Here is an 11,035-nt window from a genome sequence, read left to right on the forward strand (position 1 = left end):
AACTACCCATCTAGAACTCAACAGTAAAATGTAGTGCAGAGTTTGAGTCTCCCTGAGGGAAAACTAAGAACTGCAGGACTTCGAGGTGGTACGAAGGACCCACATTAACGCTGCAGAACCAAAATGGGATTAATAAAGCTGAGAAACCTTCAGCCACCAAGTGAGAAAAGCACATCCTGAATAGGCACCCAGCTGAGATGTGCACATCAGGCTGTGCTCTACTTCCGACTCAGCATCTTCTCCCTCCGCTCTGTGTTTCTACTCGTGTTGCTGTGCTACCAGCAAGTCAGCGTGACTCACCACTCACAGCTCTGTGGTGTCCGACTTCATTATGTGACCGAGTAATTTCAACAGGTCGGAAAAACAACGGTCGGCTTTCTCAACAGCTGCTCTGGAGCATCTCAACACTCCATGTTAACCAGTAGGTGGCGCTGGTACTTGATGTAAAGTCAGAGGATCACCAGAGTTTTTACAATTCAGTCCACAGGGAGCATGAATGTCTGCATTTCTGTAAAAAACTAAGACCATTTTCATGGTGGTGCGAGAGGAAAAGTCAGAGGCGCCTCAGGAAAGCAACAAAACCACAAAAAGACAAAAAAATAAATGATGGGACAGCACTGAAGAAGATCTGATTTAAACACTTGAGTCCACACAGGTACATTCACAAAAGGGAAGGTGATGTTGCCTTGCAGTAGGTGATGTCATTCAGAATGTGATAAAAATGTTTCTTGTTACAGAGACATCAGCAACACCCTAAGAATATATTTTTTCCAGAAGCGAGGGGAAGGAGAGGTGAAAATTGGAGCGAAGTGTGAGAGGCGGGTTGGAAAAACTGACGTGGCTGCTGAATTCGATCAAACTGTAATCTGCAAAACTACAAACCCCCAAATGACACAAGACAAGGACTGACTGCCTTCTTCTCAGCTGGATGAACTCCACACTCACACATATGAGATTAATAAATTAGGTTTCACCATTAAAACTTAAGTAATGTCTCAGCTAATAAGGACTTAATGTGCGATAGGAATATCTGTATCACTGTAGCATCACAAGGTGCAGAATAACTGCACTTTTATAATATAAAACTTATCTTATCTTATCAGCTAATCTTTCATAAATGCAAGTATGACCTCAGCAGTTTCTGAGTTTTAAGTATTAACGCAAGTCATAGTGAAAGCTCTGATTATGCTTAAGACATGCTCCGATTCGGTTTACATAAAATACATTAGATATGCTGAGTAACGCTGACCAGCCTTTTCCCTCTACATCATCCTTAACTCCTTTTTTACCTTCAAGTATGATAAAACAGTGAGGGCTTCACGTACCTTTCAAACAGGTGAGACGACAGGTTGTCCTCTGGCTCCCTCTGCTGGTGAAGAAACGCTCTACACTGTGACGTGAGGGTTCTGCCTGATGAGTCTGGTCCTCTTATTGGCACAGAATCCCAAGACAAGATCCCAAATAACCGAGCGAGCCGTCTGATCGCCACACGTACTGTAGATGGATACTGATAGAAAATCAATTGTTTCGTTGTGAATAAGCTCCCGTTGGGCCATTTGTTACGACTGTTAGCAATATTTATGGAATAACTATGAGCTTTAATAAAACAGTTTCTTAACGGTGATCAAAAACACATCAGTGAGCCACACTGTCGTTCCATTATCATCGTGAGCGCTCACATTGTAGTTTACTTTCACACACACACACACACACCATCTTGCTGCTACAAATACTCACTAGAGCACCAAATGTTGATTAATCCACAGCTGAAAATAGTCCCAGGCTAATGCACAATTTCCTTCTGTTTGTTTGGTAAACACAGTAAGCAGCTGTACTTTCCCACTCAGTGTTTCCAAACTGATTTAATGCAGCACTACTGACACTCAGTGTCTTGAGCTCATTTTACATATTATATATACATACAAATATATAAATCATCATATTTTAAGAAGTCCACTAAACTGGGCATTTTCAGTGGGATTACATGACTGATTCCTTACACAAACGGAGGCCATCAGAAGAAATTTGACACATTTCAAAATGTTTAAAGGCAAATAAATAAAATCTAATAGTCAACATGGTCAGTTTTCTATTGTACACGTGCATCATTTTTAATTACTTTTGCTGTGACAAAAAGCACCCGATTTGATTTGTTTTTGATCCATTTGTGTCGCTGTGTCACTCACCTTTAGGAGACTGAAATCACACACTGTTACACTGAATTTCTATTACAGCAGTTCTTTATCTGCCAGTCTGAGAGTTTCCACTGATAATCAACAATCCAAAGACGTGAACCTCAGTTCAACTGTGTGCTCGGAAGTCAGATGGATAAAGTCCTGCAGCGTTTGGCGTTTTCAGGACTGACTGCACTGACTGAAGTCAAACGTCCAGCGCGATGCAGAGAAACGGTCACTCTTCTGTCTTTGTTGCAGCCTGAACGCAAAAATACACACAACAACGCGAGTGAACTCATCTCCTGCTCCTGTTCATGGAGATAACTTTTCAAAAAATCAAATAAATTACTGCTTCAGTCGAGAATTTATCACAGCGTTGTGCTTTGCATGTACCTGACGCCATTAAAGCTAGTTTACTTAAAGTTAACCACCCTAAAGACTCATGGGAAATCTGACTATACGCTACACGTGAGCTTGTAACCAAAAGAGCCTAAACACACACTCACTTTCTGGGCGCCAGCCGCCATCAGAGCGTCCAGCTCCTGAGTCCAGCCGAGGGCATCGACCAGGGCTCGCACACCGCCGACCACGTCACCCAGCTGCACGACGTCATGAGGCCGGCGGCGCCAGGCGAACGGCCCCACCAGGTCCCTGTTGATGAGCAGACGGGGGACGGAGCTGCGAACGGCTCCTGCCAGACTGGCGAAGGGCTCCACCTGCAGAGCAAAGAGTCAAGCACAGCTGCTTTTCAAAACATGCTGAATTTCCTTGTAGGTGCAAATCAAATAAACTTTTTACAACATTTTCCTTTTGATATTTTGTCAGACAGAGAAAGGGAAGCTAAGACGCCCAACAACGGACCAGATTCAAACCAGGGTCGACCCACGGTGCTGTTGGATTATGTGTTTTATGAGTCCATCACCAACAACGACTTCAGCGGTTTGAAGGTGGGACTCGAAGGCTGCAGTTCAGACTGCTGCGCTCTCAGTTCCAATCTGACTGCAAAAATTGCATTTCATGTGACATTTTATTTTTTACTGAATCTGTAAAGAACTATGAAGACCAAGTGTGTGAGGTGATTCTGATCCATCTGCATTAATCACTGATATCACGGCAGAATATTCACATCAGGAAGCAGGAAGTACGACTATTTGGTTACAGCTACAATCCAACGTATCCTGCTGGATTTGAAGTTTTACTTCTTCTGCTGTGTCCTGGTGGGTCCCTCTCTCTTCCCTTGTATTCTGTCTGCATCTTCACTGCTTCAGAAAGACAAAAGCATCCAGACTTTTCCCAGCACAGAGTCTGTGTCTGTCCTCATGTTGTCTCTCGGCCTGACAAATTGTTTCAGCGGGAGAAAACATCAAATCAGAGGTGGTGTGTTGTGAAGCCGGAGGTGCTCACCTCCAGCGAGGTGCCCATGATGATCAGCAGGTCCGCCAGTGGGAAGTCTGTCAAGTATTTGAAGAAGTGACGTGGAAGCTCCTCCCCGAAAAACACAATGTCAGGCTTGACCACACCTTTACAGGTGGGACACTTTGGGACCATCCCGCTCATCACAGCTGGCTGGTGAGACATGGAAACAAGACGCAAAATTATTATTATTAGAGACAGATCAATTATCAGATCTGATTTTCAGCATTTTTCAGAGTTTAAATTTTGTGGTGAATCCGGGAGTCGGAGTCAGTGTTCAGGTGGTAACTCACCCGTAGCTCCTCTCCCTCATATTTCCTCAGGCAGACGGTGCAGGTGGCTGTGGCGAATGTACCGTGGGCCTCCACCAACATCTCAGGAGGAATCCCTGCCACTACACACACACACACACACACACACACACAAGCATGATGACAGTACGATCTCAATGATGTGCAGTAATTTCTTTAAGATAAAAACACACACGTCTCTCCAGCCCGTCGATGTTCTGTGTGTACATCCTGAGAAGCTGACGCTTCTCGTGAAGCAGTCGGACAAAATGATGGGTCGGGTTGGGCTGATAGTTCCCTGGATACAGCTCTTTGGCCAGGGCGAAGAAGGGACGAGGGTTTTGATGGAAAAAGTTGATCTCGAATATGGCCTCGGCGTAGGGCAGGTCGTATTGCTGCAGGTTGTCGTAGAGACCGCTGCCTGGAGACCTGAGGAGAGGTAATGTGCTGATAGACACCTGAGAATACACCTGATATCTGCCATACCACAACAAAACCACATGTGACCACTTTATTACCTGAAATCTGGGATGCCACTGGGCGTGCTGATCCCAGCTCCCGCCATCACCACCACCCTCTTGTACTGTTGCTCTCTGATGCTCTTGGCGATGTCCTCCAGGGTCTGCTGCTCCACTGCTGCGCCGCCTCCACGAGAAAAGAGCCTTCGGGTCCCATTAAACCACAGAGAGTTTGCTTGTCTGTGAAGGAGAAGATATTTGGATTTTGGTCTGTCGGTCAGACAAAAAACATTTGAAGACATCACCTTGGGCTCAAGGAATTTGTGATGGATGTTTCTCCTCATTTTTTGGCATATTGATTATTCAGGAAAATAACAGACGGGTTCATTGGCAGTGAAATTCATCCATTCGTCCATATTACAGCATCTGTTTAGATGTGATAAAATAGATAACAGCCTCTTTTTGATGGTCAGATTATTCTTAGATGATATAAAGTTTCTCAGAAATCATTCTGGGAGAAAGAAAACAAAAAAATGTGTCTCATGGTCCACAATATTAAACAAGCCCCGAATATAAACATATTGCACAACCCCACCATCTTCAGTTAATCTGGCTTTACCAACAGTCGCTGCACAATAATAACAGCAGAGTAATCCATGTTATATCTGACCCTAATGTTCATCGACTCTGATGCATGACTGCTCGGTCAGGAAGTGCGTCCCTGACGGTGAAGTACCTGCACGGAGCTGCTGCACCTGGAGCCGGACACAAGCTCCTCTGTCCCAAGACTGTAAAACACAGGGCATATGTGTCACAATTACCACTTTATAAAATACTTTTCCTCGCTGATTCTTCTTCATTTCAGCTCTCTGCTGTTTACCAACCGTTTGAAGAGAGAGCCCTGCTTGTTCTCCAACACAGACTGCGGTACACACAAAGTCTGACAGGTGACATTAATGAGGAGCTCACTGAAGGAGCCATAACACAGCTGCAAACTGAAGTACCCGCAGATTTTTACTGCATGACTCCAACTGCCACTGTTTAACACAAGCAGAACCCTGAACAAGAGTACATTAACGAATAAACTCCACCTCAAACCAGATAAAGTGGGGAACTAATCAGTAGCAGCCTGCTAAAATTTGTGCTGTTGTCGTCCTTTGACCTCCTTATGACGCAGCCGGTGTACCGTAATGTACGATATAGCCTACTTTTAGCTACGCAAAACAGCTCCGTTGTTAGCTACCAAGTTTGGTAGCGTATTTTGTTTAGGTGTCCTTTATGTATCAATTTAAAACAAACAATTTAATCAACTTAAGGCGCATATCTGTCAACTTTACTGAAAAAGAAAAATTTCGCCAACAACAGCTCGTTAGCTTTTGTAACGCCCCCTTTACTTCCCATCATCCTTTGCGTCCAGCAGCAGGGCAGACCCACAACACGACTGGCTACTTGAAGTTAGCTGAAAATTCAACAGCACTTACCAGTCCCGAATAAAATTGAAATTCAGTTTGTCGCTACGATGAAAGATGTTACTGGGTACCTCAAACAACAACAGAGCAACAGCTCCACGCCGGAAATGGCGGCGGAGTGGCACACGTTGGAGGAGTTTTACAACAAAAGGTAAATACTGTGCAAGTCAGCTAGCTAATGTTGTAATGCTCTGCTAACGCTAGGCTAGCTAACGTTAGCTAGCTCATTCATTGGAAATGCACGCTGAGTCATGCACGGAGCTAGCGTTAGCTGAGGTTTGACTACCGTTAGCCGCAAGTTTATTCTGAAAGATCAGAGCGGCAGTTTGGCTTCAAATATTAACTGTGAACACATTAATCATTGAAGTTAGAAAAATGCTATTATATCAGACTAAGGCTTTGAAACCAGCTCCAGACAATTGGGTTTGGAAGGCAAAGTTTATCAATCTGTCACAAGTTTTCCTAGCGGGTTGCTAGCGTGGATGCTAGGATGAATCGGTACACTGTAAGAATAGTTTGATTTAGTGCATATCTCTGTGATGTTAAGCTGGAAATAAGCTTGACCTTGAGGGGATGGAACTTTGCTCCCTCAAATACAAATGACCACCGCTTGCTAGCAGTTTTAATAAGTAATAAATGTTTACTTGGTTTGAGAAACAAGAGACTCGGCTTGACACATTAACATGAGAACCTTCTATCATAAACAGTTTCTGTTAAAAAGTTTGTATACCTTTGGAACTTTCCATATTTTTACAACACCTGGCAACACAATTATAACAAACATGAAGACCTGCATCTGTAGCTCCGGGTGCTTGTTTGTTAATTTTCTGACTCAAACAAAAATGTTTACTTGTTTACCTCGTCAGACGGCTGCAGTTCAGGTGGGTCGGTGACTAAAACAGACACTTCTTTTTTAACTGACAGATTGTGGCATCAGTTGACCCTGAAGCTGACAGACTTTGTTAAAGATCCTTGCTTCAAAACAGGAGATGGCCTCATACAGGTAACGACATGACAGTCACACGTGTTTATGGACTGTGGCCCACAACAGATGAGGGTACTAACAGAGAGTGAGTGAATTAATTAATGGTAATTAGTAGCTGTTGAATTCTCCTTAAACCAGTCAGAATAGAACTTGGCCACAGCACTCGTATTGCATGAGCATTGAGGACACCATGTGAGAGACTTTAAAATACACAAATACACTGTTGTTTGAATTTGTTTTGTTGCTGTTAATACAGTTTGTTTTGTTTTGTTATGAACAGGCACATCTCTGTAAGATTATGCAGTGTTTTTAAAATCATTATCATGATACTGACATCAATATTTTGTGATATTGATATTTACCATGATATGAATTACACATAAAATAATCAAAATGATGGTTAAAGTAAAGAACTGTGATCTACTTTTTTATATTACATTAGACAACAATTTGAACCCCAAAAGAGTCATTCATCGTCATAAAAGAAAAGCATTTAAGAAGCTGGACAGACAAAATGTTTGATAATTTTAATTTAAAAATGACTGAAACAATTATCCAAATTAGCTATAATCAGATAATTTTCTTTTAATTTACTAATTGATTAGTGAGCTAACTGTTTTTCCCCCCTTTTAAAGCTTTATGAGAATTTCCTCAGTGACTTCGAACACAGGTGAGTCTGCCCATGTAACACCTGCCACGTCAGTGTTTTCTGGTTGTTGTCCTGTTGTGATGCTAATTTGTTATTTTCACTCCCTTATCAGAATCAACCCACTGTCCCTCATGGAGATTATACTGTACGTTGCCAGACAGATGCAAGGTAAGAACACCCTGATGCAGCAGGGAATATTTATTAGCAAAACACATACCAGCCCCACACCATATGTTTATAGTATTTACAAGAATGTTTTTGTTTTTTTTTTTTTGGCAGATCCCAAAGAGGCCATCACTTTTCTCGAGAAGACCAAGGAAAAGGTACGTGGACTGACACCACCAGCAGAGACTTTGAATGGAACCTGAGACGCAACAGTTCTGCAATAAATTATACCTTCAAAAAAGTTCTAATGTTTGTTTTTAATGTAAACTATTTTAGAGAAGTCATTTTGAGGGTGTAGTTTTTGGTGCAGTTAAATTGTGTCATTTTATACTAAGAAGTGTGTGCAGTACTTTCACCTCCGTATTTATATCAGTGAGGGAGGCTAAATATCAGAAACATCTGTCAGTGTTATAAAGCAATTCAACAGCACCACAAAATGCAGCCTCCTATGTTGTTACAATAAAGTAACCTCGTCTGCCACACTGGCAGGTTAATGTTTGTACCAAAATATTCACAAAAAGTTTCTTGAGGTGCACCTCCTGAAGTCTGAAATGTTTACACGTTAGCCAGTAAAAAATATTCTTGGCCAGTGGATTTCATCTACCAGTCAGCTCGACTGGTGAGTCAGAGAGTGTCTGACACTGTGTGTGACGGGAGAATATTTTCTGTGGGATGGTTTTATTCGATTGCATTAGTTTAAGGTGAATGTACTTAACAACCTGTCAGCTGAGTGTAAATAATGAATTCAGTGAAGTGCACTTTTGATCAAACTTGGATATGTCTCTGTTTGTTTCAGGTGAAAAGCAGCGAGGAAGCCGTCATTCTCTGCAAGACGTCAATCGGCAGTCTTAAACTGGAAATCAATGATCTTCCTGCCACAAAGGTAAAAGAAAGCTCGCAAAAAACGTGCCTCACACTTCGTTCAGATATAACACGTTAGCGCGTTGCTGCTGGTAACGTTCACACGTCATGTGTGGGAAATAAAGTGACTGCAGTGCACGCTGTGTCGCACGTGTGAGTGTGTAATTCCTTTCTGACTGAAATAACTCGTCAGAGGCTGAAGAAAAAGCAACAGAACATACACAGCTGTTCTGAACTGTTGGCAGCAGACGTTTGAGGCCCTGACCCAGTTGAAAACAGTCTAAATAACCACTTATTGCTTCTTTGTCTTTGAACTTCCAGAAAATCATTGAAGACGTTGAGGAGATGTTGAATAACTTGCCCGGCGTGACGTCGGTGCACGGCCGGTTTTATGACCTCTCTAGCAAATATTATCGCATCATCGGGAACCACGCTGCCTACTACAAGGACGCTCTGCGCTACCTCGGATGTGTAGACATCAAAGACCTTCCAGGTGAGCAAAGGCATGATGGGAAACGAGACTCGGGAGAAGCACAGGACGTCGTTCGTGTTAATGTGTGAATGACTGAATGCTGTTGTTTACTCCACAGAGACGGAGAAGCAGGAGAGGGCTTTCACACTGGGGCTGGCGGGACTCTTGGGGGAAGGAGTTTATAACTTTGGCGAGCTGGTGGGTCTGAACGCCGTGGTCATCGTGTGTTGTTTGTCACGAGGAAGCTTTTCAGCTGAAGCTTGACCACATCTGCTGTTGTGTCTTTGCAGCTGATGCATCCTGTGCTGGAGTCCCTGAGGAGCACAGACAAACAGTGGCTCATTGACACACTATACGCCTTCAATGCAGGCAACGTGGAGAAGTTCCAGGGCTTCAAGTCTGCCTGGGGCCAACAGGTGACTATAAACACCTGTGTTTCCTCTGTTTTTATAAGAATTTCCTGGTATTTAATTTGATGAGATCAGCCTGCTTTAGCTCTGTGACTGGATGCCGTCTGGTTGGCAGCTCTGATCAAGACAAGACGACAGCTTTAAACCTCTTCAGCTGTGGATTACTGCACTGAACCAACCACAGTCATGAAAAACTAAGATTTTAAAACCTCACTTTCTGTTTACGTGTCCCTGACACAGTCACATGATGTCAGTGCTGATTGTCTGGCGACTGTCTGATCTTATTCTTCTCTCTTGGTGGTAGCCTGACCTCGCAACACATGAAGCTAAACTGATGCAGAAGATCCAGCTGCTTTGTGTGATGGAGGTGAGACCAAAAAGGACTCCAGATGGCGACATCAGCACCCACAACAGAGACATTTAACAGTGAAGTCAGTCAGTTGTTGTAGAATTACAGAACTGCTAGGCTTTGTCCACACATTTAGATATTCTCCTGAATAGACTTTTCCCCCTCAGCTAAAAAATCGTCCTGCCTCTGTTTTCCAGAAAAACTCTCAGGCCTTGTCCACATGTATGCAGATATTTTGCAAAAATGTTCCCCTTTGTTTTGACTCCTTCCTGACACAAATGACGTTTGTCTCCTCTGACCGGAGCATAACAACACAGTCAACACCAAAAAAAATCTGTCTGACGTTCACAGTTTTCCTCCACTTTGTATGTGACCCTGTGAAGGTTAGAAAACAAGAACATTCAATCATCTAAAATGTCTCCTGTCTTTCCAGATGACCTTCACTCGTCCTGCAAACCACAGACAGCTCACCTTCACTGAGATCGCTCAGAGTGCCAAAATCCCCGTTAATGAGGTCAGTTGGATGGCAAAGAGTATCTAATCAGTCCATCAATAAATGTCAATAAAACCCTTTTAGCTCGATCGACTTTGGTTCCTGGACTTTTAACTTGCTGTTTTACTGGCTGCACTGAGCAAACCTTCGAGTAGTTTTTCCGTTTTATTGGACAAATTGCTTCACGTTTTGTGAGTGTGAAAATGTGCTGCTGGTTTCTGATGCTCTGCAGGTGGAGCTTCTGGTGATGAAGGCTCTGTCTGTGGGCCTCGTCAAAGGCAACATCGACGAGGTGGACCAGAAGGTGCAGATGACTTGGGTGCAGCCCAGAGTGCTGGACCTGCAGCAGGTTGGAAACTGCTTATAAAGTCATATTCTAATGTCTTTGGTTCTGACCCGCGGCTGTCGGTCATCAGAAGTGAAAGGTGGTTCAGATGCTACCTGCTGGATTTACACTCACCTGCTGTTTCCTGTTTCAGATCAAAGGGATGAAGGAGCGTCTGGACTTCTGGTGTGGAGACGTTAAGAACATGGCCATGCTGGTGGAGCAGCAGGCCCACGACATCCTCACCTGAACCAGTTTCCCCCTTCAGTCCACACAGTAAACTCACTTCCTCACAAGCATTTCTGTTTTGTATCTTTCTTTCTGTCGGATGTTCGCTCTTCTGTTGCCGTCACTGTTTATTACCCGCCTGTAAATCACACTGTGGTATTTTACAAACAACCGCTTGTAGCTGTCCTCAACATGTGGCCAGAAAATGTTGTGCGAAACACAAATAAAAATGACCAAGAAAAACAGGTCCAGTTTCTTTAACATGTCAGTTTGGTTTGACTGAGCTTATCCAAA

General features: G+C 43.3%; 2 protein-coding genes across 4 annotated transcripts; one reads left to right on the forward strand and one right to left on the reverse strand.

Moving 5' to 3' along the window:
• Window positions 1-1,843: 1,843 nt before the first annotated feature.
• On the reverse strand, window positions 1,844-6,746 carry sirt3 (sirtuin 3). 3 transcript variants are annotated; one of them, XM_046396461.1, is made up of 8 exons: window positions 6,663-6,746; window positions 5,072-5,123; window positions 4,396-4,575; window positions 4,074-4,306; window positions 3,881-3,981; window positions 3,579-3,740; window positions 2,681-2,890; window positions 1,844-2,433 (listed from the first exon to the last, which is right to left on the reverse strand). In XM_046396461.1, the coding sequence occupies exons 3-8, from the start codon at window positions 4,440-4,442 to the stop codon at window positions 2,410-2,412; spliced, it is 777 nt and encodes a 258-aa protein (XP_046252417.1). In that variant the 5' UTR covers window positions 4,443-4,575; window positions 5,072-5,123; window positions 6,663-6,746; the 3' UTR covers window positions 1,844-2,409. The 3 variants fall into 3 exon arrangements, with proteins under 3 accessions (XP_046252417.1, XP_046252398.1, XP_046252407.1); XM_046396442.1 differs by lacking the exon at window positions 6,663-6,746 and adding an exon at window positions 5,220-5,615; XM_046396451.1 differs by lacking the exon at window positions 6,663-6,746 and having other exon boundaries at window positions 5,006-5,123.
• On the forward strand, window positions 5,723-10,978 carry psmd13 (proteasome 26S subunit, non-ATPase 13). Its single transcript, XM_046396434.1, has 13 exons — window positions 5,723-5,955; window positions 6,729-6,807; window positions 7,425-7,459; window positions 7,551-7,606; window positions 7,718-7,761; window positions 8,400-8,486; window positions 8,786-8,957; window positions 9,055-9,134; window positions 9,227-9,352; window positions 9,651-9,713; window positions 10,129-10,209; window positions 10,421-10,537; window positions 10,668-10,978. The coding sequence occupies exons 1-13, from the start codon at window positions 5,855-5,857 to the stop codon at window positions 10,761-10,763; spliced, it is 1,137 nt and encodes a 378-aa protein (XP_046252390.1). The 5' UTR covers window positions 5,723-5,854; the 3' UTR covers window positions 10,764-10,978.
• Window positions 10,979-11,035: the final 57 nt, after the last annotated feature.

Source organism: Scatophagus argus, chromosome 1 (assembly GCF_020382885.2).
Source record: "Scatophagus argus isolate fScaArg1 chromosome 1, fScaArg1.pri, whole genome shotgun sequence".
Classification (NCBI taxonomy): domain Eukaryota; kingdom Metazoa; phylum Chordata; class Actinopteri; family Scatophagidae; genus Scatophagus; species Scatophagus argus.